Source organism: Acinonyx jubatus, chromosome A3, assembly GCF_027475565.1.
Source record: "Acinonyx jubatus isolate Ajub_Pintada_27869175 chromosome A3, VMU_Ajub_asm_v1.0, whole genome shotgun sequence".
NCBI lineage: Eukaryota > Metazoa > Chordata > Mammalia > Carnivora > Felidae > Acinonyx > Acinonyx jubatus.
The window spans coordinates 83,995,916-84,023,683 of record NC_069388.1 but is presented as its reverse complement, the minus strand read 5'-3'; the positions used below and the strand labels follow the sequence as shown (position 1 = coordinate 84,023,683).

Sequence of the window (27,768 nt, the reverse complement as noted above, 5' to 3'; positions counted from 1 at the left end):
TTACAATGCTTCTTTCTATTTTTTTCCCAAAAGGGTGTTTGATTTTTCAGATTGAATGCTTTATTTTACTGACCTGCTGTCAGTCACATGATGCAAGAAGGTATTTCCTCTTTATGTGCTTTCTTAATTCTTCCACAATTGATTATTTTACAGTTTATTTTTATCCCACTCTAAATTGGAATCCTGGGTAAATGCTGAGCAGCCTTTCTTTCCAACTTTAAATGTTCTCTAAATGGAATTGACAGTTGGTACATTTCTTCATCCACATCACTAAAGGAAATGTCTGTCAGTCTGGGGCTCAGACGCATGAAGATTTTCCTATTACTATGCCTAAAAGGACCTTAGCATGATTTCTTAACCAAACAGGTTCAGATGTAAATCTATGCCTATCCTCTAAATACCACTTTGGCAAGTGGCTCTTTCATTTCACCAGGAAGAATCACCCATGTTAGGAAGCCATAATGACACTTTGAATTCTCTACATACCACTGGATACAAATCTGCAGATTGTGTAATGGAAATTCAAGGAGTGACAGTCACCTAAACTGCAATGTGAATAGTGTCTTCTGGAGTTGAGTAATGCACATCCCGCTCAGCCATACAGAGCAGCCCTTCAATGGGAAACTTCTTTTCCCCTAATGAAAATAGACTTCCTTAATAGTTAATGGCCACTTAGAGACTCTTTTGCTTGCCTATTATAATCAGGTCTTATAAATTAAAAATTAGTGATACTTACTCTTCATTTTCCCCATATTTGAATTATTTCCTGGAATAGACTTACTTTGGTTTTATTTTTTTTTAATTTTTTTACATTTTATTTATTTTTGAGAGACAGAGCACGAATGGGGGAGGGGCAGAGAGAGAAGGGTGCACAGAATCTGAAGCAGGTTCCAGGCCCTGAGCAAGCTGTCAGCACAGAGAAAAAGGCAGCGCTCAAACCCACCAATGGTGAGATAAAGACCTGAGCTGGAGTCGGACGTTCAACTGACTGAGCCACCCAGGTGCCCCAGATTTAATTTATTTTTCAAAAAATGTTCTGGGTGCACCTGGGTGGCCCAGTCAGTTGAGTGTTTGACTTCGGCTCAGGTCATGATCTCACAGTTCGTGGGCTGGAGCCCCATATCAAGCTCTGCACTGACATCTCAGAGCTTAGAGCCTGCTTCAGGTTCTGTGTCTCCCTCTCTCACTGCCCCTCCTCACCTGTGCACTCTCTCTCTCTCTCTCAAAAATAAATAACTAGGGGCGCCTGAGTGGCTCAGTCGGTTAAGCATCTGACTTCGGCTCAGGTCATGATCTCGCGGTCCGTGAGTCTGAGCCCCGCATCAGGCTCTGTGCTGACAGCTCAGAGCCTGGAGCCTGCTTCAGATTCTGTGTTTCCCTCTCTCTCTGACCCTCCCCCATTCATGCTCTGTCTCTGTCTTAAAAATAAATAAACGTTTAAAAATTTAAAATAAATAAATAAATAAAATAAGATAAAATAAAATACGTTCTAAAGTCATTGAGATAACTTGAGAGATGAGAGATGGTATTATCCTCAGGAAGTGAAAGTGTGTTGTGGAAAACAAGAGTCATCATGGGAAGCAAAACATCAGAACCATCACACCAAAGAGATGTTAAACATGGTCATGTTTGTTTCAAAACATAAAGTTGACTCCATATCAATAAATACTTTTAACACTGAATGTAGAAAAACTGTGTATGTTCTAAAAAGACAGCTTACTAAAGAATTGGAGGAAAGATAGCCTTTTACCTCTAGGCCATTGATAAAACCATTCAGGAGTAGAAATAACCTCAACGATATTATGTGGAATTGGGGGAGGGAAAGAGAGGAGTTGATAAAATCAGAAAGAATTTTCTGCTCTCCTTTTCTCACTATAGCCTTAAAGTTAGAAATCTGAAGTTGGAAAATGCACCTTCACATATATACCTGTTTGGGGGTTTTTTGTTTTTGTTTTTGTTTCTGTTTTTGTTTTTCTCACTTTAGGGTTAGAATCACTAATTGGTGGACAGGGTCAAAAGTTGAAACAGGTACTCAATTTGAATCTAGATCAGATCACTCGGGTTGGTAATGGGTTCATAAGGCCCCATGGAGGCCAAGCAGGAGCAGCTACAGCTTGTGTCTAAAGCACAATATCATTACTGATACCACAATATCATTAACTGGAGAATTAAAGGTGCTGCACAATGTTGATGGCCACCTCAGTGAGCTCTGTCTAGACTTAAGTCCTCTCAATGTTATCTTTGTATAAGCCCATCATCCAATCTTCCAGCCTTTGGTCCAGTCCCTGCAGCCTCTAGAACTGGAGGCTATACGTTAGCTAACCAGCCTCCAGACCCCTCACCCATGGAGAGAACCCATGGAGGGAACCCATCTGGCTACTTTTTTCTGCAAACATTCAAGCGAAAGAGAATCTCAAAGATTTGGAGCCCCCCCCCCCCACCACCCCCACCCTCAGTTACAGCCAATGGTAGAGAAATGCTCTGGGAAGGGACAAAAATACACCCATCTCAGGTCAGCATCGGGTGGGAGTAGAATATACCTGCTCTGGGTGGCTTCTGGGCATGGAAAAGACCCTCAGCTACTCCTGGCTTCCTTGGGTCATTTTCTCAGAAGGTATAACTCTCCAGGCTATGTGATAAGTAAGTGATAGAAGGCTTCAACCTAAAAGACAGCACTGTGGCACTGGTTTTCAGGAAGTTTCTGGTTAGAGTGAGGAAGGAAGAAGAAAGTCCTCCTTCATTCTGATACACAATCTAATAGCCAAGAGCAAGAGAAGGTGGTGAACAAGAACAAAGGAGGTTTATGCCTAGTCCTTTAAGTATAGATTGGGAACAGTTTTAAAGAGCAGAATATCTCAGGTTCTGAAGGCCAGGACTGAGCCTAGCAGGGACACTAGCCGGACAACTAGACACACTTCACTTCCATGGGTATTAGAATCACAGGGCTTTTGGTTTTTAAGCTCAGGCCTGGAGAGATTAAGCAGGGAAGCCATGCCACACAGCTTATTATATCTGCGTGGTGGGACACAGAGAGGTTTCAGAAAGCAATGCGATTGGTGCAAGTGAACAGGACGTGGCATGTGGTTAGTTCTATTCAGAACCACTGCAGACAAAAATTTCCCAGCCCTGAGCCCTTTATCATCAGTCTGTTGCCAGAAGTGGACAGGTCCTAGGCCAAGCTTATCCACGGGGTTCCCTTGGGAGAGTGATGATGGGCTGCAGAAACATCCTCACTTCCCAGTCCGAGAGGCCACCTGGATGGCTTTGATCCACTCGGTGCGCTCCTTGGCAGTGGCCGCTTGCAAGAAATAATGAACTTCATCAGCTGTGATGATCTCAAAGAGGTTTTCTTCTTCGCTTTTTCTGCCTGGTGAAAAAGAAAGTGAGCGACAAAGCACATGCAGAGATGCTGCCCAGTCACCCTCCTTTTGCAAGGAATGAAATTTTTATTTTTTTAGTATTCTAAGAAAATTAAATATGTGGCTTTCAAACTTATCATCATTGTATGATCATATATCTTTATTGTATAATCATACATATATAGAGTATGTATATATACTATAATATACTACAGTATACTAATACTATATATAGATAGCTAGATAGATATAGTATTTATATAGATAGGTACATAGTATGACTGTGTGTGGTATGAGTGTGTGTTTAAGAAATAAGTAAAATACTCGACAGTTTACAGTTTCTTTTACAGTTTATGAGAAAACTAAATTTCCTACTTTTGCATACCAATTAATGAGTACCTCTACGAGAGCCTAATGAGTACTTTTCCTCTGCTCATAATATAAGCCAAGGACTGACCCTAATATATTAAAATTAAAAATAAAAACAAAAATCCAGACCCACTTCCGGTAAAAAATACAAGCTTGAACTTGTTTTTATCAGGGGCTAAGTTAGAGTCTGTTGAAAGATCGAAAGGCAGTTAACTGGCCAATAGCACGACAAGACTTAAAACATCCACCTCAAATCAAAAATCGTAATTCCATAAGAAGAAGACAATGAGCAGATACAGGAGTAGTCAAAAATCTAAGGTTTTGCAGCTGTAGTGTTTTCCCATCAGCCTTTATAACATCATAAACCCAAAATGACATGGCAAAACCAGGGTTGGGATGTCTAAACCACATCTCCCCAGTGATACCCCTCATTTCTGCATCTGTGAAGTCAGTCAACACCAGCATGGCTATTCCATTCACCACATCATAGACTTGTGATCTAGGACCCAGAGGTCACTGGTGCAACCCCTCACTCCAGAGGAGGAGCTAAGGCCCAGATTCATTAGGTGGTTCACCCTAGACCATGCCACTAACCAACTAGCACAGACATTACTGCAAGTCAAGTGCACTTTCCACTCACTGCACTGTCTCACTGCACAAATGTTCCTTTTGCTGTGGGAGATTTCCTGGTCTGGATATGTAAAAGGTCCCCCTTTAAGGAATGCCACAGCTCAATTACAAGCATCAGGAGGTAACAAGTCTCTCCATCCAAGCCAGTTCCAAGGGGAAGGTTTTTCTCAGCATTGCTCAAGGATTTGCTCAAGTCATCCACAAAACCACTCCTCCTCTCCAAGGCCCAGAGAGACAGGGCAGCATCTGGGAGAAAATAACTCTTGTTTTCTCCCAGGTTTCCAGACAGAAATTCATTCATGCTTAGCCTGATTGATTAAGTCAGTTATTGATTGTTGTTGGCTCAGGATGCCCAGGTGTGGAAAGGAAGCCTGAATAACCTCTCTCAAACAAAAATTCATTCTTACCATCTGGGTTGCTCTCCACTGAAGTCACTACACAGCCTCTCAAGTGAATTGCTCCCAGGGGATCTTCCCCCTAGAGAAGAGAGGAGCCCTCATGTTATGTTTCCAATGTACAATGCACGAACATACCTTATCCTGTTGGTACAAAAGCCGTACAGACTCACTCTGGTGTAGATTAGGGCACCCCAAATGGGTAAGAGTAGAAGGAGACTAAAGAAAACCCCTTCCTGCACTGTAAGCAGGGTCAGTAAGCCCTGCACTGTAAGCAGGGTCTGAGGACCCAACCCAGATGGGTTTGTCTTTACGATTTAGAGTTTACTCCTTTTATTAAGGAAAAGGCCCTCTTCTGAATAAACAACAGCCCAAATGGCTGGACTTAAACAGTGCTCTCATCCAAATTGGCCCAGAGGAGGAATTATCACTGTTTTTCATATTAAACCAAGAGCAATGAATTGGACTGGTTGAGTCCCTCTGAAAGTATCAGATCAGGGCAAACAAAAACAAATGAATAACAATATAGTGATATTTTCTTTCATCCCTGAGCTTGTGCTGGCCTCAAAGCCTAAGACTGCAGATCTTTGCAGTTAAGAGGGGAGAGGAAAAGGTAGAGGAGAGCAGGAGAAAAAGAAGTGGGAGGGTAAAGAGGAAATGGGGCTATAAACAGAGCAGAAAGGACAATGGAAAGCCCAGATAGCAGATGCAGTGGAGGTCTGAGTGCAATAGATTTGTTGACCACAGGATCTCACCCCAGCAGGGTCATAGTAGTGCAGGTAGGCAGGGTCTTCTCTCAGAATGAACTTCCTCACTTTCCAGTTTTTCCTCCTGTGCCCCTTTATCCAAGATCAACATAAAAAGAGGCATGGTGAGTTCTTAGCATCACTCTGTACATATAGTATCTACATAGTAAGCTTTGTTGAACTGAAAAAAGAAAAAGATGAAATACCAACTTCAGGAAAACGAGGTCCCAACCCAGGTCTTTGTCAGGGAGATAGCACTACGGCCAGTGAATAGTTTGGATGTTATGAAATTATGGATTAATTATTTCTAAGACTGCCTTCCAGGTTTAGTATTACATAAGACAATATTTTATACAATGTACCTACGTGGTTGTTAGGTAACATGGAGGATATAAAGAGGTTAAGACATAGCTCTACTCTTTAGAGCTAGAGTTTACAGTCTATGTGGAAATATAAAACAGCAAATGTCCAAATCAAGTAATTGGTATAGATAACAGATTTCAAGGGAATTAAATGTGGGATATGTCACTGTAGGTTTGGGATGTCAAAGAGAGCCTCTGCACTTAACCACAGAGGGCACGCAGGAGACAGATGGATGGGAAAGAGGTGGGTGGAAAGACTTGACAACAAAAAAGCAGCAATGGGAATACACAAGGCATATGCAGACATTAATGAATAAGACCAGTCTGGCTAGAATGCAGGGTTCATGAGACATGTTTGGGAAAGTGGAAAGAGACTTAAAAGGTGGGGGTTGTTGCTGATGGCTTCTGAGTCAGAGGTGAAAAGATTACAATCACATTTTAGGAAGATTAATATGGCGACCACATGTAGGATGGACCAGCTGGCTAGGTTAAAGATAAGCCAGGGAGAAGATACTAAGGTAAAAAGAAGCTCATTAGGAAATTATTGCAACAATCTAAGCACAGAATTATTAGGAACTAACATCAGGTAGCAGCAATGGAAGCGGGAAGGAATAGTCACTGTGACAGACATGATGAAAACACATAGGAACTGGGCTTTCCCAAAGAATGACACCATCCAGACTGTGGGTTTGTAGGGCAGGATTTATGTTTTGTTGACCTTTGTTCCTCCGAAGCCCAGCCCTATGCCTAATACATAAAATCTCACCCTGGAAGCTGCCATATATCTGCTTGTAATTTCCTTGAATTATACAGTTTCTTCAATCAGCTTATAATAATTTTTTTAATGTCGTGGTAAACCTAATTTCATTATTTCCTCCAGAAAATTCAAATGACTTAAATACCTCCAGAAGAAAAAAAAGTGTATATTAGATAAGACGATATACAGTTTCTGTCGTGCCAATGTGAAGCATATCATTTAATTCTAAAGCACCATATATTGACAAGCACATATACAAATTTTCCAGTACTTTTTACTGTGCTCCTATAGAAAAAAAATGAAACATTTATGATTTTAGCAAACAGTGTCTCCTTCATGATGCCAAGTCTAAGGAGTTTAAAGGGAGCTTTCAAGAATGAGTCTAAGTTATATTGGCCAAGGAGCTCATCTCCAAAGAGGCTTTTACTTGCTTGAAGGATGGAGCCAGGAATCCTATAGAGTCATATGGGAGAACAGACAATATTTCTATCTGTTATGTCATATCTATAATGGCTTCTGTATCAATTTCTAAAATTCTTTTTACGAATTCTTGTTCTTTGCCTTAGGTAATAAGATGCTAAAGCTTTTGCCTTACACCATTTCTTCCTGACCTGTGAACACACATTTCATGATCTCTCATGCAATCACTGGGTGAATAACAAGTTCTTGTGAATCAGTGGAAGGGGAAGATAATAGGAAGAGGTGAAATCAACCAACCCTGGTCAACTACCTATTGCCTTTAAGCTCTCATTGACATCACAATGTGACTCACTGAAAAGCTTAATGTTAGTAAGTGGGTCTCTGGCCATCCTTCATGTAATGAGTATTTCCTGGGGGATTTTAAGGAATGTGTGCATGCCCGGGGTTTCTAAGAATTGTTGCTGATCTGCCAGCCACTTATATTCAATTTAATTCTCTCTACAAATGTTTATTACCTATTATAGACCAAGAAGAATGCTGAGCTCTGCAGAAGATATGAGAAAAACATATGATATATTGTCCCTCCTTATCAAAAAATCTATACATAGTTTTGAAACCAGATATTTTGTTCATTGTCATAACAGAAGGAACTATTTAAAAAGGGATTATATTAAATATAATTCACTATCATTTATCCTCAAATTTACTACATCCCCCAAGTAGAATTATTTTCTCTGGGATGGGAGAAGTGGGAAGAATTGGGTGGGGGGGGAAGGACTGGCCTCCAGTTGAACACAGCTACTTCCCGCCTGTGAGGTGTGGGACACAGGTGCCCTTTTTCATGATAAGCCTTCTACACACATTAACCCTGCTAACTCCCAGCAGCAGACACAGAGTGGTTTAGCTTTGTGACACTTGGAGAAATTTTTTTAATTCCTTCAGGTGATTGTGATATGAACCAGGGTTATAAACCACTGAGCTAAGAGATTGGAAACATTAAAGGGGGCCATCAATCAAAATAGAAGAGGTTTCTTTTCCCTCTCACTCCTGCCAAAAATTAGAGGAAAGAATATTGTAAAAAAAAACAAAATCTCTGAATGCACATAGATTGTTGTTTTCTTCATAGTAAAAGGAGGCTAAGAGGGGTTACTATATTATAGTGGTATTTTGATAGTAGGATAAGTTAGCTTTGAAGAAAAAGGCTGGCTCTGTGGTTCTCAGACTTGGCCACACACCAAAATCACTTGCAGAACTTTAAAATCCAGAGACCCGGGTTTAATTGGCCTGGGGTGCAATTTTAACAGATCTCTGGAGGACTAAAATGTACACCAGTTGGGCCAGCTAAAACTAAATTGCACTTATCAAAAGCCAATTAAAGGAAGGTGAGGAAAAATACAGAAGTAAGCCTACTTCAAGTCCCCATTATCTTCAACACACATTCAGATAACCATTACCCTCAGCCAAATTTTTGACCAGGAATATGAGGATGTTTGGCAGAACTAGAGGAAGCTTGCAATAGGCAAACTCTCGCCACAGACAACTGCCAGAGCCTTCTCTATAGAAGGCTGGCCCTGCTCCTATACTTCCCCTTTGATCTAGTCAGTGGTCACCCTGTCATAAAGTTATTAGAATAGTCTGTGAATTCTTTTTAAATCCTTGCAGAATTATCTTTTGGGACCCTGTTCTCTCAAAACCTAATGTTAAAGTGTTTCACACTAATGCTCCCCTTCCCTAGTACTAGGTATGTATCTATACCTAATCTCAACTAGTTCAAATTTCTTCTTTTTAAATGTGAGTATATGGTCAACTTTGGTTCTTCCCTCTTCACCTCGGAAGTTCAAGGTCCTCTCATGACATAAATCAAATCTCAGTCCCACAGTAATATACTAAGCAGTGCCTTTAAGACAGATCACAGCACAGCAAGGAAGTTAAAACCTCGGCCTTATGAAGCAGCTTTGGTTTCTATGATACCATATGCTAGTGTCAATTTTTTTCACCCCGAATATTCTCATGTCTTCCTGTTGCTTTTTCCTCTACCAGGTGTTGTCCCTGGCTTCCTCACTTAGCCCCAGCCCCTATATTCCCTTACCTCTTGGCATTCTGTGCCTTAGCACCTGGTAACTAACTAGAGCTCTCTGGTTCACCCCTGCCATTGCTTCCCAGACTGACAGTGGCCTGTGACTGTGGAGACCTGGTGACTGCATATGACCCCCCCCCACCCCCCCTGCCCAGGACTGAGTGCATGCCATCTGACTGGATCTGACATTTGTCTGCTGCAGCTCCTGCAGAGTTGGCTTCAGGCATGTCCTGGATTTGGTCTCCCCATGACCTACCCACGGTCTAGAATATGACTTCCTTGCTTTCAATGGTATGTAATGTTCCTCTTCTGAGTGTGGCCTATTCCTGTTTCCTGGTCACTTTGCAAAAAGGAGGGATAGGCGAGTGGAAGTACTTTTACTGTGAAACATCTCTGTCTTTTGGATGGCACCTTTTAGACAATTGATTTCTTCCAACTAATGAAAAGGTCATTATTATTTTTTTTTTAAACATCTCTTTTCCCCATGATATTCATAAAAGAAGAGTTTCCCCAGGCACCTGGCTCAGTCGGTTAAGTGTCTGACTCTTGATTTCGGCTCTGGTCATGATCTCACAGTTCGTGGGCTCTGCACTGACAGTGAGGAGCCTACTTGGGATTCTCTCTCTCTCTCTCTCTCTCTCTCTCTCTCTCTCTCTCTCTCTCCCTCCCTCCCTCCCTCCATTATTTACACCCTCTCTCTCTCTTAAAATACACAAATAAACTTAAAAAAAAAAAAAGAAGAGTTTCCCCATTTCAAGGTGCATCTTCTACTCTACCTGCCTCAGTCCTCCTGTCCTAAAGTCACTTTGATCATCTACTTAGCTTTTTGTCTTTCACTCTGCAGGGCTCATTTTCTAGTTGAGTATTGGCCAAACAAACCAAATACTATTTGGTTAATTTAGAAATTAAAAGAAACTGGTAAAGGGGAAAAGACTGAAGAGAATAGTGGTGACCACTCACCTGTTTCAGTAAACATCCTTGCTTGATAACGACCCCTCTGAATTCTTCTTTCAGAATCACATCATCATCACTGGAATTCTCTTCACAGAAGAACCCGCTGTCTGGCTGTTGGGAAACCAAGCAGTAAGTTTGTTTTACCAGTCTTAGGCATATGGCTACTTGTACCTTCTCCCCTCCCTTTCCCCTTCAGCCACTGGGGTGGTTTCCTTTTCTCCTTCCTACTGTGGTTCATATCCTGACCTAAACTTTAAAAGTTGTCCTTGGTTAGCTCATTTCCCCTCTTCCTGTTTCTTGTCTCTAGATGCTTGTTTCTTGTTTCTAGATGCTCCACTCAAGAGTGATTTTGTCAATATCCTTTCATCCTCTTGGGTTCTGCAAACTGTATTCTAAGTCTAGCTCAGCACATTTCTTCCTTCAAAGCCTTCCTTCTCTTGGCACCTCATGGCCATATCCTTGAAAGTAGAGTTAGCTAATTTATAAGACACTGCATAACACAATCTCCATTATGACCTTTACCACTCAGCCCCTTCCACTTTGAGAAGACTGAGAACATGATGTGTCCAGCTTCATGTTCTAAGGTCAAGAGCAAACTGGGCCTTGCTCAGCTATAAGCAAGTAATAAACCATACAAAGGAAGAAGAGCCACTCTGGTGGGTATTTTTAGAATCTCACATTTAAATGGCTATAAACAACCAGATCAAAAGGTCTAGAAAGAAGAAAATACTGACAGTGGAACTTCCCCCAAAGTGAAATGAAACTCTCTTGGGGATATTCACTTCATTTTTGTAAGAAGATAGTTCCCTTAAATAGCTTCCTACCTTTTATGCCCTGACCCCAAATTGAAACAAAACTGCCAAAATCCCCCTAGAAATCCACTGTCGCTGGTTTTCTTATTTGGCCCAAGTTTAGGTCCATATTGTGCAATATAGTATTTCCCAATCTGTGGTAAGCATACATGAAGGTAAACAAGATGGTTGGGGGAGGGGACGTGGATGAACACATTTTGTGTTAAGAGTAGCGTATTGTAGGGTTGCCTGGGTGACTCAGTCAGTTAAGCATCCGACTTCGGCTCAGGTCATGATCTCATGGTTGAGCTCCACGTCGGGCTCTGTGCTGATAGCTCAGAGCCTGGAGCCTGCTTCGGATTCTGTGTCTCCCTCTCTTTCTGCCCTCCCCCTGCTTGCACTCTGTCTCTCTCTCTCTCAAAAACAAATAAACATTTAAAAAAATAAAAAATATATATATTTAGAAAAATACAACCAGCACATTGTGATTTTACAGATCTCCCTCTAAAAAGGAAGCTCCCTGAGGGCCACAGTTTTTGCCCATTATTTTTTTTTTTTTTCACCACTGTATCTCTTCTGTCTAGGAGAGTGCCTGGAATGTACTAGGACCTAATAGGTTTTTATAAATTAATTATTGCTTAGAATAAGAATAAAGTTTTGGGTGCCTGGGTGTCTCAGTCAGTTGAGCATCCAACTCTTGATTTCAGCTCAGGTCATGATTTCACAGTTCGTGCGACTGAGCCCCATGTCGGGCTCTGTGCTGAGCATGGAGCCTGCTTAAGATTCTCTCTGTGTTTCTGTCTCTGTCTCTCTCTCCCTCTTCCCCTCTCCCCTTCAGTGTTCTCTCTCTTTCTCTCAAATTAAAAAAAAGAATAAAGTTTTAAAAGTCACTTTAAAGGAAACTATTCAAGTAAACAATATTTTTCTTTAAAGTGGATATAGCAGGCATTGCAGAGGTGAACAAGTCTCTACAGGGCTGGGCCCTTTCTTTTGCACACATGGGTATGAACTAAAATCAACCTAGAATCTGTGCAGGGCAGCCCTCATCACAGGAAGAGTAAAGGGGTAGCATTTCTCACTTACAAAGTAGTAGAAGGCATCAGGGTTGTCCAGGAAAGGGTTTTCAGCAGTTCCATCCACTGCATTCTTGGACAGTTCTCCAGCAGGCTGCAGGTACCCTTCATTGAGCAGCGAGGAGGCAATCATGAGGCCTTCCTGGCGATTCCGAACAGACTTATTGGAAACCAGCCAGTCGATGACACAGTTGCCTGGATGGGACCATCAGAGGGAAGGTTAACACTCCCTACCGAGTTACCAAAGAACAAGCCACTGATAGTCACCCCTGAAGAGCTCTAGAGCACCCAAGTGTCTCACTTGTCTCATCTTCCCTGTTATTCCAAGAAGGAAAAATGAAATCAGCAGGATAAATACTTCTACATGCTCCTTAAGGAGCAATCCATACCTCAGAGAAATAGGTTTTACAAACTCACTCATTTACTCCACTAATGAATTGACACTTATTGAGCATCTACTAGGTGCTAAGTGCCTTGATGGATATTAGGGATTCCCCCTCAGGGAGTCTAAAAGGGAGAGATGGGATGTACTTAAGGATTGTAACAAGCATTCTGCTATGGATCAATGCAGTTCAGTGGAGCTACTAGGTCAAATCTGCAGGAAGGTGTGGAAGCGGGTGGGTAGGGCGGGGGGGCTGGTCTATGCTGTTGGGAAAAGATTCATAAGGGAAGTGGCATGGGGCTTAGGCTTAAAACATGAGTAAAATGTTTGCCAAGCACATAAAACAGGGCTGAGAGGAACCTGCACAGGCTGATAAAGCAGCAGCATGGGAACAGAGGCCCACAGGCACGAAGCAGCCCCTTTTGGGGGCAGAGGGCAAAGTTGGTGGAAAGAAGGTGAAAGAACACAAGAGAGAGTGAGGAAGACACAGGGTGAGTGGGAAAGCTTAGATGGCATACTAAGAAATCTGGCAATGAAGGGGCACCTGGGTGGCTCAGTCAATTGAGCATCTGACTTTGGCTCAGGTCATGCTCTCACAGTTGGTGAGCTCAAGCCCAGCATCAGGTTCTGTGCTGACAGCTCAGAGCCTGGAATCTGCTTCATATTCGGTGTCTGCCTCTCCCCCGCTTGCACTATGTCCTTCTCTCTCTCTCAAAAAAATAAACATTAAAAAAATTGTTTTAAAGAAGATAAAAGGGAATTGACCCATCATTTGGATTATTAGCAGGCTACAACTTTGAAGCTTTACATGAAAAATGACATATTCTGTATAAATGTAGACAACCAGGGAGCCAACGTAACAGGCAATAGGTTCCCGGTCATCAAAGCAAGAGCAATAGGATATACTACCTTTGAAACATTGGTTAGTGAGCCTTCCATGAATATCATATATGAGACACTTTTACCCACTTTTATTTTGTAGAAGGATAAACTAATTAATACTGCATTTCTGCTTTTAAACCTCATAGTGACCCTATGAAAGTGCTAGGGGAGTAATTACAGACCTCATTTAACAATGAGAAAATTGAGACTTGGAGAGTTTAAGTGACCTTAGGCCTGAGTTACACCAGCAATGACCCTTCACTCAAGTGTTCTAACCCTGGAGTCCATATGTACTCAGCCGGGCCTGCTGAAGCTTGAAAGACAAGTTCAGTCTTCCTTTTGTCCAACATTCAAGGTCCTCCATCACTTTTCACCAGTGCCTGAGTCCCAGTCTCTGCCATAGTCTTGTTTCTCCACTGAGACCACCTGACTCCCACAGAAAAACTTGATCTACCTGAATTTCTAGAACTAATATTGACCTTCAGTGGGGAGGACTTACGAAGTTCTAGCCCTGTACTCTGGGACTCAGTAACACATACACAGGAAATAGGTATGGCCTGGACCTTGCCCCCAGACTTATTTCAGAACCTCTTCCTCGTCTCCTTTGCTAGAGGCTCTGTCTTAGTGACATCAATCCTGCTAGAGTTAAGGCCCTGCCTTCCTCTTGTCAGCTTCCCTTACCACTGCCCATGGCTTGGTATCTTGATTCCAAATTTCAGCCCTGACTTTTCTAATGTTAACAGGCTACAACCTTAACTCTCTGAGGATGATTCCTACGGGACACTACCCTGCTACTGCAGATCACACTTCCTGACTTTGTCCTGAATGGTTTTTGTGAAGTATCTATTGATTGGATATCCCCTCAGATTCTACATCGGTTGTCTCTTCTCAGAGATTTTCTCTCTTGATCTTTTCTGTCACCATAAATAAGGCATGCTCAGCTTCTGACAACCTAATCCCAACTGCGTGTCCCATTTAGCCCCCTAATGAACCATCAGCCCTGCTAGGCTGGTCATTTTCTTCTTCTGGATGCATATTCCATATATCTCTGCCTCATAACTTTGTCCTCACCATACTTAATGAAATGCCACCCAACTCTTTGAGTAAAATTTAAGCCTCTACTTCTATGAGTCTCAACAGCCCCCTGAGTTCTTTCTCTTTTCTGGACTCAGAATTGTCTGTTCAGACATGTGACTTCTTAATTATAAAAACCACCCTGAGAGCTCACACCATATAGTATTTACTGTATACCAGGCACTGTTCTAAACATATTACAGAGAGCCTATAAAGTATGTGCACTGTGATTATCGCCATTTTATAGACAAGGAATGTGAAGCACAGAGAGGCTAAGTCATTGGCCTAAGGTTTTATAGCAAGTAAGTGGCCGAGCTAGGATGTTAACTAAGGCAGTCTGGCTCCAAAGAATATGTTTTTAACCTCTATGTCATCCACCTAAATTTGTGACACTTAATGCCGGATCCTGTGCAGCCTCACACATCTCTAGTATTGTCACTTAAATCTTACATTGTATACCTTGATTCCTGTTTATCAACTTATTCAACTCTGTGTCTGTTTCAACATAATGCCATTTATTTTGGGTTAGGGGTGTAGAGGCCCTTTGACTGATTAGCTGGAACTTCCAAAACTTTAACTTGAACAGCATAGTTCTTTTCTGCCTTTCCTTCTGCTTCCACCCTGGGGACATTCAATTCTCATGTTCGCCAGCCTGAGTTCTATGACCCCGTTCACCCACCATGTTTCATACACCCTCCCACACATAAGGCTGAGCGAGAACTACATATTGCCTTCCCCAGCTGCCCTATTTCAGACCTGCCATGCCTTTTACCTGTGAAGCAGTGATTAAAAATCTTCTTGTCCTTCTCTAGATTCAGCTCTTTTATTCCTTTTTCAGTGTCTTTCATGGACAGATACAAGGCACTGTGCAGACATGAAAACAGATGGATGAGTGGGGAGTCTTTCAGAATGGCAAGTCCTCTCTGGAAGTCACCACCTTGGAAAGGCCTGCCATGATCACAAGTTTCCCCCCTCCTCAGGTGGCCCTGAGCCTGGTCTCTCCACTGGATCAAAAGTAGTTAAAGGGCTGGGTTCATATTTGTATAACTCTGTGGCCTATACAGCATTCAGCAAAATGTGCTAGGAAGGTATTTAATGTCTCTTACACTAAGAGACATTAAGCTCTTTGAGCTCTTTGGTGATATAACTCTTAGTGCCTGAAATAGAGTTGCCCCAGTTAGGTGCCAAGAGGAGAGGTTCCTGGGGCCAATTGTTCATACACATTCTAGATCTTTAATTGCCCTCAATCCTCATGTCTTACTTCTTTAAGTGTCCTTCAAGAGACCATCTGTTGTAGATATTTGCCTCCAAGAAAGAAAATTTGTGCTAAGCTTATCTCTTATTCTAAAAATTATGAGAGATGGCAAATTCTTATTTTTGGCCTTGAAGTAATAAACCAAAGATGGCCTTATCAGAGAAATTGCAGACAACAAACAGAAGACCGTTTTTGTGTATCCTGTGGTTCCATGGAGCACAAACATCATCCCCACATAGCACTGACAGCTGTGGCTGGAAACATGGTCACTTGACAACCCCTCCCAGCAACTACAGCTGGACTAGGCACTGCCTCTTGGGTCTTTACCAAAAGCTTTATTGGTGAGAGAAGGTGCTCATTCTCACCAAGCTCAAAGCGCAAATTTTATTAAATCCCTGTGATATGCCAAGTCCTGTGGTGGGCTTGCATAAGGGGTTTCTTCAGTCCCCTCCCAGAAACCCTCGCCATCTTGTAAACAGAATCCTTGTTGGACATGTTAAGCAACCAACATGGAATTCTTCCTGGCAGCGCTCCCATTTCAGCGTATGTCCAACACAAAAGCAAAACTAGCAAGAAGTGAAGAGACTCCTAGGGAAGGAGGCTCTTGTGGTAGGAGATGTGAAACATTCAGGAAGGAAGAAACCCTGTTCCCAACCCCTGTCAGAGGCAGAGTTTACCTTTGAGCCTCTAAAAATCTTTAGGTAACAACTCTCGCCTGCAAGTCCAAACCAGCCAACAGAAAAGTCCATTTAAACCAAGTCAGGGCACCAATGACTTCTGCCCAGGATGGTTGTTCACCCTGGCTGGCTCTTGCTGGCTTTGTAAATGCATGAACTTGAACTTGAAACCTTACTTGCCTTTTCCTGCCTATCTAGACATCCTGAACCTTTGTTTCAAGACTAACTTATTATAGCTACTTCAAAAGTGCAATTATGCATTCTCTCTCTGTCTCTATCTCTCTATCTCTCTGTCTCTCTTTCTACCAAGGTTGCACAAAATGAGGGAATTTATACTGCATTAGGCTCCTCTCCTCAGCTGCTAGGCCTTGGAGAATCTATGATCACTCCTTCAGACTCATGTAAACATCTCAGTACACCAAGTGCCAGCATCAACTTGGAGGAGTGGATACAGCCTCCAAAGCAAGCCTTGGAGCAGGATCTGTTGTGAGATTTCCATAGCGAGGGGGCATGAGGGTAGAGTGAAGCAAAGAAAATCACCCTAAGTCAACGGTTTCTGGCAGTCGAATGGACCTCCTGGTAGATTTCCTTGCAAACTTCTGACCTCCTTCAATGCATTTAATGGCCTTCTTGATGTCTCGAACCCAAGCATCTCTCTCCTCCAGGAAGGCTGCCTGGAAGAAGTGGTCCTGCTGTTTGGTCGTAGTGATCTTAAACACAAACTAAAAATCAAAACACATCCCATTAGGAGTGATTCCTTTCAAAGGTCTGAGTTCCCTTAGAAGCACAGTAGTTGAGTCAACCCCATTCTGGAAGTGCTTGGCCAACAGAAACCCAAATGCCTAGGGCTGAGTATGGGTGTTGGTAAGAAGAACAGACCCAGGGAGCACCATTCACATTGTAGGCTACACACAGGCTCAAATGTCAGAGCAAGGTATTACAAGGTGTTCATCGTGGCTAGGAATGTTGACTCACCATCCTTTTGCCAAAGTCTTGACAAGGACTAGTCAGTGTGCTTCCTTTCAGGGGGATCATTCCTTTGGGGCTGTTGTCACTTTTCTTCTTATAGAATTCAATTCCATCTTCTAACAATACAACCCACATGGGTTTCCAGGTGTTGAACACACTTCCCTGTAATGAAACAAAAAGAGCTGTGCCACAATGTCTTCTAAAATGGTTCTATAGATGGTGCACAGCTTGGTAAATAGCCTAGTTTTGGCCAGTGTGGATTCAGGTGATGCACGTTGGTCACACGACCAGGCTGGTAGGAAAGCAGCCTTCAGGGGAGAAGGGGACTGCCATTCCGCTGAAAACTTTAAACAAAATTTTTTGAAGATAAAATGTATATACCTCCATAGGCAGGCCTTAAGCTTCACATGGCCCATTACCAAGAGAATATGGTATGGCTCTCTAACCCCCTTCTTGTGCATTTCAGCCACAGAAAGCCTTATTTTCTGCTCCCAACTCTGCCCACTGTGTTCATTCCACTTAGGGACTGCAAATAGATTCTATCCCAAGTATCAATTCAGACTGAATAGTAACTGATGCCTGAGGCCAGACTCACTGGAAAGGTACCATAATCCAATAGCTGTTTTGACTATGGGCGTGGAGGCCATAAATGGTATTGGCTAGCTGCGGTTACTGCCATCCTTTGGTCTAATCAGATTTTATCTGAATATGAACATCAAGAAGAAACTCAGAGAGCAGCCTTGTGTATGAGCATAGATAAGTTGTATGAAAATCACTTGCAAAATCATCTATAATACAGTGAGACTACCCACGTCAATTTGGCCTTAGGAAAATCCTTATTTAAAATGTTAGGGTTAATGCCAACCACCCTTGTAGCAATAAATTAACCATTCTGACTACATCAAGAAAGTCTCTCTTTCTTGTCCATATTTTGGGAGGACTTTGGAAAAGGAAGAGGTTCTTTGCCTCTCATCTTTGGACCCATGGTGTCACCTTGTCATGACCACCACAAAATAGAATTATCATCCAGTTCCCAGCAGATCCTGCTGCTTATCTTAAAATACTAACAGCTTCTATATAAAGGTCCAGTTGCCCAAAAGGAAGACTATTTATACAATGAAGATAAATACTTGTGGGACTATCATTTTGCTTGTTCATGTGTTTCCTTTATTTTAGTTACTGAAAAAAATTTTTTTTTTATTAGAACACACTATCTCTCTTCTGCACAGGCAGAATAACTGTCCATACTGACACTAGATTATTTCTCTTTTTAAAAAACGGGCAATGCCAGACACTGTGCCGATACATGAAATAATGTCAATCAAATGCCTACCCGTTTTACATCTATTTAAGAGAAACTCATATTCACATTATAAAAAGCCCCTCCTATAAATCAGTAAGAAAATACAAATGACCTGTTTTTTTTTTTAATTGGCAAAGGACTAAAAGAGGCATTTTATTAAAGAGGATATCCAAAAAACCTCTGAAAAGGTGCTCAAAATCATTTTTTACTAGGGAAATGCAGGTGAAAAGCAAATGAGATACCTCTGCACACCCGTGAGTGTATCTAAAATTAAAAAGATTGAGAAGGGCAAGATTTGGAAAGGATGGTAACTGGAACTCCCATACATGACTGGCAGGAGTGCAAAATGGTGCATCTAATAATGGAAAACTATGGAGAATGTCCTAATTCTTAGAAGATAAATGTTGAAGTATTTAGGTGTGAAGTAGCATGATGTCTGCAACTTATTCACAAGTATCTCAGTATAAAAATATGTGTCTGTATTTATACAGAGATACAGAAGCAGGGAAGAGAGAGCAAAAGCACCCTTGTGTTAACAGTTGATAAATCTAGGTAAAGAACATATGGGTAATCCTACTATTTTTCCTATTTCTCTGTGGGTTCAAAATTTTGCAAAAATTGAGAAAACTTAATAAATAAATGAACAACCCATGACACTAATATATATTAAAATTTGGGGGGCGCCTGGGTGGCTTAGCCGGTTAAGTGTCCAACTTGGGCTCAGGTCATGATCTCACAGTTCTTGAGTTCGAGCCCGTGTGTCAGGCTCTGTGCTGACAGCTCAGAGCCTGGAGCCCCCTTCAGATTCTGTCTCCCTGTCTCTCTGCCCCTCCCATGCTGATGCTCTGTATCTCTCAAAAAAAAAAAAAATTTAAAAAAAATGTTTTTAATTTGGGATATACTTTTAGAGAAATATGGGAAGTCTATTTAATAAAAAAGTGAAATAACTAAAAGTAATCAAAGATATATTCACAGAGCTAGGAGTAAGAAGCTGGGCTAGATTAAGGAGAAAATGCCTTTCAAGTACAAAACTTTATATCCTACCTCAGGTCTCTCAAAGAGTAATAATGGCCAGTCTTTCAGGGCTTTTGGCCTTGGAATTGGGATAAACTGGGAGAGGTCAGCCAGCATTGCATTCCTTCTGTAGAGAATTAAAATAAAGGTACTCCAGAGCCAACTGTTCAAAATGAATTTGGGCTTTCCTAATTCAAATGTAGCCTTAGGGACTCTGTCAACTTCCTCAGAGGAGAATGTGTCATCTGGGATTCGGGCTCGTTATGCACAGTGAGGAGGCCAATATTCTGTGAAACAAAAGAAATCTGAACATTGTAAAAGTGGAAACTCTCTTCCAGGCTTGGCAGCAATGAATTAGGTGAGGGTGATGAAATTGTGTGTGATCTGTCTCCTCTCAGCTATTACTGCAGCTTCTCGCTGGACTACACTGACAGCATCTCTCTTCAGCCATGCCTGCATTTACTCCTTCTGTCCCCAGGCACCTTGGTGCTCATTCAATAGCACACCTGGAAGTGTGATCATAGGAACGTCCAGGCCAGAGAGGCAGTCAGAGTCATCTACCAACGCGCTCATCATACAGGTAAGAATGTTGAGGCCCAGTTAAATGACTGGGCCTACTACACCTGACCAGTTAATGCAGAATTGGGACTAAATCCAGGTCTCCTAATTCTCAATTTTATGCTCTTTCCATTTTCCCTCAGATGCCATCTTCCTTTGGGTTCTTGCATAACTGTAGTTCTAGACTCTAAATCAAAATGCTTAGGCTACTTAGCTAGCCATATATATAAGCTCAAATATATATATATAAATATATATCATAAATATATAATATAACGTATATTACACAATCATAGTTATATATGAATAATCATAAAACATCTAAACCATATTACATCCTGATTTTATAGATGTATAATAGATACGTTTTATGATTTCATACATATATATGGCATACGTCTGTTTTCTCCCATTATAGGCCAAAACCTAAACTTTCATATCACAATGGGCTGGTTTCAGATGCTGAGTCAGATTTAAAATTTCCCAGTGAACAACTGCTCATTATCATGGGACTGGTATAGTTTAGCGCACAAGAGTCTGACAATGCATGACACCAAAAGAAGAAATCTTAAAAGACAAGACATTTGGCCATATAAAAAATTAAACTTCTGTACATTAAAAAAAAAAAAACCCTGCAACAACTGAAAAGCAAACATAAAAGCATGGCTATTTATAATATATTATAATATAATTAAAGGTTAATATTTTTAATATATTTTTAAGCCCTTTATAGTCAATAAGAAATATACAAACCCTCCCAATTTTTTTAAATGGGCAAACAATATAAACAGGCAATTCTCAAAAGAAGAAAAGCCTGGGGTGAATAAACATAAAAACGTACTGCTTCAACAGAATTCAGAGAAACACAAATTAAAATTGAAAAAGATATAATCTTTTTATTAGTAACTTTTTTTAAAGATGTATAAAATGTATTGGGGAAGATTTTGGGGAAACAGGCATGTGGAAAAAAAAAAAAGGAGCTCTGTGAGTCAGCAGTTTGATGTAGGCTGCCAAAAAAACTCAAGTCATTGCAGGCTGTATAAATAGAAGTACAAGATCTAAAGTGATGAAAGTAATACTCTAACTTTAAATGGAGCATAACCAGTAGGTGACAATGGATCTGGAGCTGAATAGCCCAGGCTCAAATCCTGGCTCTGCCACATTCTAGTAATGTAACCTGGAACAAGTTTTTAAACCTCATTTTCTACATCTGGCTAATGGCGATAATGCTACTATCTATTTCTTAGTGTTATTGTGTTTTTATAAAATACTCCATGTAAATTGCTTAGGGCAAGATCTAGAACACAGTAAACACCCAGTAAATACTACCTATTGCCTGTAATTCTGTGCTTATAGGTGCACCTGGAGAATGACCTTGAGTTCAGGAAACCTTAAAGCTGCAGATGATCGGGGCCTGTTGGCATCTCTCTCTTGGGGAATTGTTGGAGGAAATGCTAGGTTTTAGCCCAAAAGGGGACAGGCAGAGCAGATGAGGACTGTCCTGAAAGGTGTGAAACATTATCATAGACTGTTTGGAGGCCCAGTAGGTGGAGGTTTCAGAAGAAAATGGTTTGCTGCATACCTTCAGGGAGAAATTTTAATTAGTGAGTTTCCCGTCACAAGCAGTACTACAGCATGCTTGTTAGTGGTTTAGTAAAAGGAATGAAAGCCACAGACGGGAAAGTTCAATAAAATACTTTTTTAAGTATTCCTTTCAACCCTCAGATTCTACACATCTATTCCAAAACAAAAACAAAAACAAAAACAAAAAACCCTGGTGTCCCTTCTGTCCCTTATGTCTTCTATTTACAGATGCCCTACCAAACCTTGGGTCTTACCTACAAGCCAAAAATAAATACATCTTAAAAACATTTAACATGACCATCTAAAAAGGAATACTCCATTGAAAATTTTTTCTAATACTTCAAAAGTTACTATGATATGGAGCCCTGATTTCTCAGTTTCCACATGTCTTTTTCCAGGAAATTTCTTTCTTTTTGAGACATGTTCATTCAACAAATCATGATAAAACAGCTCCTGTGTTTCAGACACTGTCCTGAGTGTTGGGGTATAAAACTGACCAGGAGGCAGTCTCTGCTGTCAAACTGTTCCCAGTCTACCCAGGGAAGAGAGTGACCTTAAACGACAGCTCCAGTTCAGTATGACCAGTGCGCAAACTGGGGCATACTTTGTTTTGTGTAGCTTCACTGAAGATTGCCACAACTCATCACTGAGGGTTGGGGCAATCTGAATTTGGTGTTTAGAACCCTTCCTAAACACCTCCCACAGAGTGCAAACATCTCGTTTAACTTCTCCTTTCTCTCAGACTTCTCTTTTCATACGTTGACGTGTGGCTGGAATTCAAAGGAAATTACGTTTTGAGCAAAACTGAGTATCTAACTAAAGCAGAACTGTGAGTGAGTAGGTGTCTTCTATTCTCCCACACTCATGGGACATGTTATTTTAAGTTGCTGTTGTATTAAATTAAGTCCTCATTTCTGGTACATCATAAATTGTATCATCTAGTTTTCCAAACTAATCCATGAAATCACTTGTATAACATCCCAGATAAACCTTCATTTTGTACCTATGTAAATTCTTTGAAGGCAAGGAAACTATTCAGTAGTATATTTTTTATATAAGTAAACCCTTCCACGTTGGACAATTTCTCAATAAAAACATATCGGGTGAGCAAAATAGAAATGGCACCAAGTGCTCAACAAAGTGATTTCTTGAGTCCTAAGGATTTGGGTTCAAATCTCAACCTCACCTCTCCCAGAATGTGTGGCTTTAGCCAAGTTACTTAGACATTAGCCTCCTCATCTGTAAAACGGACATGTTGCAAAGATTAAATGAGATAATATACTTAAAGGGCTTAGCACAGCGGCTAGCTTGTAGTAGGTGCTCAAAAAATGGTAACCACATAGACAGATTTCACAGTTTGTAGACAATACTGTGAAATCGTTCTGGTATAAAGTTATCCTGGGCACCACCCATCCCAGCAACAGTGCTTTGGAGAAGAACATCACTGCAAAATGAGCACAGGAGGGCTACAAGAAACATAGTTATGCATGGCTCTTCATGACACTGAGGCCACACTGCTGACTTCAGAACAGCTCTGCCACATAATAGCTGCGTGACCTTGGGCAAGGCCCTCTGCCTCTCTTGTACCTCAGTTTCCTCATCTGAAAGGAAAGGATAATCACTGTGCCCACTTTGTAGTGTTGTTATAAAGATTACATGCATTAGTACATCTGGTGCTTACATCTGTCTTTGCTGCACAGTGAGCACAAGTGTTAGCTGTTATGATGGAGATGAGTCAACAAATGAAAATTGCTGGGAGTTATTTCACAGTAGCATGTCCAGAAGACAAGGTAGCTGTACAAAAGGATGCCTGGGCTGGGACTCCTGACCCTTCTGCTCTCTCTTGCACCCGAGTCTTTCACCTTTCCACCACAGCTTTCTGCAGCCTTTTTCTTTCCTGCCCAAACACCCTCGTCCTTCTCTTTCCCACCGCTCTGATTCCTGCACTTTCGCCCAGCCTCACAGGCCACCCCATCCCGAAGCCATTCTTGGGATCCGCCATGCTGCATGAAGTGTCTGCTAGTTGATTGTCGATCTGTCGACAGCGTGGTTTGCTCCATTAACCTCTAGGAATGAGGTTGATTTGGGACATGACTTAGTGGAGTCTAGGTTATTCGTTGCATGGAAATCTCTCCTCTCTCTTTTTTTAAAGCTATGATTGATTATAAACATATCCAAATCAGTAGTATGTTTTCAAGGACATCCAATGACATTTAGGTTTATTGGCTGGAATTAACCCCTAATCAGAGAGAAAGGAAGGTTGAGGTTACTAAACCCAATCTTGCCCACAGTACAGTTTGTCCAGGCCCCACTGTAGCTCTGGCAAATTCACCTAACCTCCTTTTTGCTGGCTTGGGTAAGCCTGCCTTCAGACTGTTACATGGGATCAATGAGATGTTGGGTTTTACAGTTACACAAGCCTGGATTTGAATCCCAGGTATTCCTCTTACCAGCTGTTTGACTGTGGGCAAGTCACTTATTCTCTCTGAGCCTTGGTTTTTTCATCTGTAAAATGGGGATAATGATACTATCTCAGAGGGTATTTGGGATTGAATGAGATCATGTTCGTAGGGTGGCTGGCTGCTATATGGTCAGCTCCACGTGCTCTTTTTTTTTTCCTTAAAGTCAAAAGTAGCAAGACTCTGAGACAAGCAAATCTAGGTCTTATTTAGAATGAAAAGATTGCAAAGTGCCAGACCCATGTATTTTCCTTCCTTCACATAATTATCATTTCTATGATAAAGAACTGAGGCAGGAGTTAAAGGAGGAAACCTGAATTGTAAAATGTGAGCAGTTATCTTGCACAAAAGAACAGCAGGGGTGCGCCTGGGTGTTTCAGTTGGTTAAATGTCCAACTTTTGATCTCAGCTCAGGTTTTGATCTCAGGGTCGTGAGTTCAAGCCCTGCACTGGGCTCCACTCAGGAACATTTCATAGTCATTGCCATTGACTGTTGACCCCAAGATTTTGGACTTGACAAAATTCTTGAACCACCATTTCTAATGTTGTATTTTGCCACCCCAAATTTCTTATCTCCAATAAAGTTATTTCACAAAACAAGACATAGGGAAAAAGATATCCTTTGTTACTACCCACATATCTTAAACTGGAGTAAATGGAGAGACTTCATATGTTATTGCTTGTCGTGCTTTGATATCAATAACCATAGTCAAGACATCTAACAGCCTTGTCAGAGAAAGATTTCCATTGTCCTTTCTTCACTATTAACTTGGCAACCAACCCAGGCACCAGTACATATCCCCATTAGCATATAGAAAAGGACCTTTATTTACTGAAGTGTATATCAATGCTGATATTAATAATCATGGTCACATACACATAGCACCTACTATGTGCTAAGTTCCTGACATACAGTTTTTAATCCAAATGTGTGAGGTACCTGGAAGAAATTTAACGTCTAAAAACATTTATAGGAAATTCTGGCTTCAGGTGTAGTTCTGCAGCCAACAAAGGGAACATTTCTGAACCAAGCATGTCTTTAAAATGACAAATAAATGAATCTTACCACAAATACTGTTCCAAAGATCCCAGAGAAAAATGCAAAAATTATGGAAGATATACATTGTAGACATGAAAACTATGGAAGATGGAAATTGTGAAAATATCTATATGAATTTTGACTACGCTTTTTTCTAGGGACATTTTCTAGATTGGCTTTTATAGGCAATAATCTGAGAGCATTACTCTCACTGACTAAAAACTTTATAACTATAAGTCTGTAAGCTTGACAAACCTCCTTCATCCCCATTTTCTAGTGGAGCAGCCTCGCTTATTAGAAATTTAGTCTTCTGTATTTTTTGTAATTTGTGGAGTTTAAAATGTGAACATACAAACTTAATAACAGCAATTTTCATTGCAAAATGTTTCCATTCACTTGCTCTTGTCTGAATACTAGCCCCAGCAACCAGGATAGAAATGTCCACATTATTACTGGTTCTCAAAGAGAATGTTGGCACCTATTGCAAAGAATCCACATACACCTCTGTGTGTCAGTGTGTGTCTTTTCCGAGGATGTTTCAAAGTAGCTAGAGATGTTCTGCTAGCTAAAGAGCCTATCAGCTGTGGACTCCTTTATTCTCCAGAAGCCACTTATAACTCTCACTGTCACAAATGCATTACAAACCGTATTCAAGTTACACTTACTCTAGGAAAATCTTGGTGTACTGGACAGAGTTCAGCACAATGAGTCAGAAACCCAAGTCAGAGAGTGGGTTTCTAGTGTCAACCTCTGTCTTAGCCATGTGACCTTGGGTAGTCACCCGGCTTCCAGGTCTCAGTCTCCTCTTCTGGAAATGGGGTATTGAAGCCAGGTGACCTGAAGTCCCTTCTAGCTTTAAATCAAAACAGAATCAGGCAGCAATGCGTGCTGCTTAACCCCCTCCGAGGTAGAACATTTTAGGCTAAAATGTTAAACCAATGAAGGACCTAAAACAGAGTCACTTTAGGTGCTCATTCGATTAACGAGCTGGGCTTCTGAAAGAATGTACTTAATTCAGTTCACTTCTGACACACTGAGCTTGCTTGGGTCATTGTGAGAGCATTTGTTCACGTAGGTGTTGCCCACAGGATACCAGCCCACCCTGTGTGTGAATTCACACAATGACACGACATACACCCAACATTAGGAGAAAAACAGTGCTAACAAAATTCAACTTCTCGATGCCATACCAGAGAGACTAAGTATTTTTTATTAAACTTGTCCCTATTTCCTAATCTTTAAAATCACTTCCTGCTACCTTAGCAGTACATTCAGAATGATGAATGAAGAGATTTGAGCCCAATTTCAGAAAAAAGATAAGGTTTTTTATGCACCAATTCTAAGAAGATGGCCCAAGAAATAAGCAACAATTACTGTGTCATTATATCATTTCTCTTTAATCCTTTTCTTTTGTCCTCTCCTCCAAAAACAAGTAAATAAATAAATAGGAGGAGGAGGAGGAGGATTTAAGTTACAAAGGAATAGTCTCTGAGTAACCTGCATAGGAGAAGAGGGTGAGTCTTCTAGCATAATATACACATGTGGCTCTTGAAAAAAAAAAAAACGCTCTAAGTCATTATTTAGGTTTTGCTTAGGCCCCCACCTCCCATATCCTGCAAACTGGAACAAACAAGATCAAACTGCTGATGCCTGAGCTAGATTAGTTCACCTTTAAGAAACAGAACGCCGTGGAACATGTGCTGGCTTGCCTTGCAACGGTCTACAGGCTGTGATGCTCTCCTATGTCAGCCCAATAGGTTCAGCATAAACCGTTCCTAAAGTGACTGGGGATGGAGAGTCCAAAGCTGGACACCGATCATCCCCAACGCTATTTTCAGGGATACCCTTGTACGTGGAACTTCTGCTTACCCTCTTCACAAGGTAGCCCTCCCTGATCCGCTTTGGCTCCATGTCGGATGGACAAACAGACAGCCGAATCCACTCTCAGACAAGTGTCATTAGAAGCTCAGCCTCTTCTGAGAGCTGAGGCAGTTGTGGGCTGCTTTTCTAGAGCGAGGTCCCTTTCACAATTTCCCATCTGCTGGCGATCGCATGATCACATCCTCTTCCTCTCACTGGAGTGGAAGACCAGAATGAGGAACTGCAGAGAGAAATAACCCATTCTTTGCTAACATCGAAGACTTACTAAAAGTGAAGTTGGGTTGAATATTTACCCCAGGTAAATTTTTGTTACCATAAACAAAACCATTCTTCTAAAGAGAAAAAAATTGGTGAAAGGAAGAGGTAGATGAACAAGAAAACCTCATTTTGTTTAGTTCTTGTAAGAAACCCCTAGGGAAATGATATTATTGTCCTTTTCTTACATATAAGGAAACTCAGGCTCAGAGAAGAAAGTGGTTGTCTCAAGGTCACACAGCAGGTTAAGAGGTGGAACCAGAAAAGTAGGGAGGGATCTCACTAAGTCTGCTGCCTCCCATCTGGTCTGAGAACTGGGTGTCACGCAGAACACTAATCCACAGTAGGCATGTCAAAGGAAGTCCACAAGCAAACGTATGAGAAATCGTCCATGATAGTCCCAGCTTTATGACTCCCCTTCAGATGAATAAATTAAAGACCCTCCCAAAGTACTACAGCAGAGAGTCCTACTGTAATGATATTCAATCCTGTGTTTCCCAAGC

General features: G+C 41.3%; 1 protein-coding gene and 1 long non-coding RNA gene across 2 annotated transcripts in view; one reads left to right on the top strand and one right to left on the bottom strand.

Annotated features, from left to right (window-relative positions):
* Window positions 1-27,768, top strand: part of LOC106967696 (uncharacterized) — a 56,728-nt gene that overhangs the window by 23,905 nt on the left and 5,055 nt on the right. Inside the window, exons 2-3 of the long non-coding RNA XR_001428986.3 lie at window positions 10,130-10,198; window positions 19,888-20,069. This is a non-coding gene — a long non-coding RNA (uncharacterized LOC106967696). The remainder of the gene's footprint in view (window positions 1-10,129; window positions 10,199-19,887; window positions 20,070-27,768) is intronic.
* On the bottom strand, window positions 1,609-27,201 carry PLEK (pleckstrin). Its single transcript, XM_015063973.3, has 9 exons — window positions 26,999-27,201; window positions 17,179-17,334; window positions 16,744-16,925; window positions 15,044-15,135; window positions 11,944-12,128; window positions 10,076-10,180; window positions 5,509-5,592; window positions 4,766-4,835; window positions 1,609-3,367 (listed from the first exon to the last, which is right to left on the bottom strand). Exons 1-9 carry the CDS (start codon window positions 27,038-27,040, stop codon window positions 3,231-3,233), a joined length of 1,053 nt encoding a protein of 350 aa, XP_014919459.1. The 5' UTR covers window positions 27,041-27,201; the 3' UTR covers window positions 1,609-3,230.

Excerpts from the sequence above, each read along its gene's own strand:
- PLEK (XM_015063973.3), bottom strand. The coding sequence starts at position 27,040 with ATGGAGCCAAAGCGGATCAGGGAGGGCTACCTTGTGAAGAGG. Across the intron at positions 17,335-26,998 it reads AGGGCTACCTTGTGAAGAGG|GGAAGTGTGTTCAACACCTG; the intron begins GTAAGCAGAAGT and ends GTTTCATTACAG. Across the intron at positions 5,593-10,075 it reads AAGGATGTTTACTGAAACAG|GGGCACAGGAGGAAAAACTG; the intron begins GTGAGTGGTCAC and ends TCTTGGATAAAG.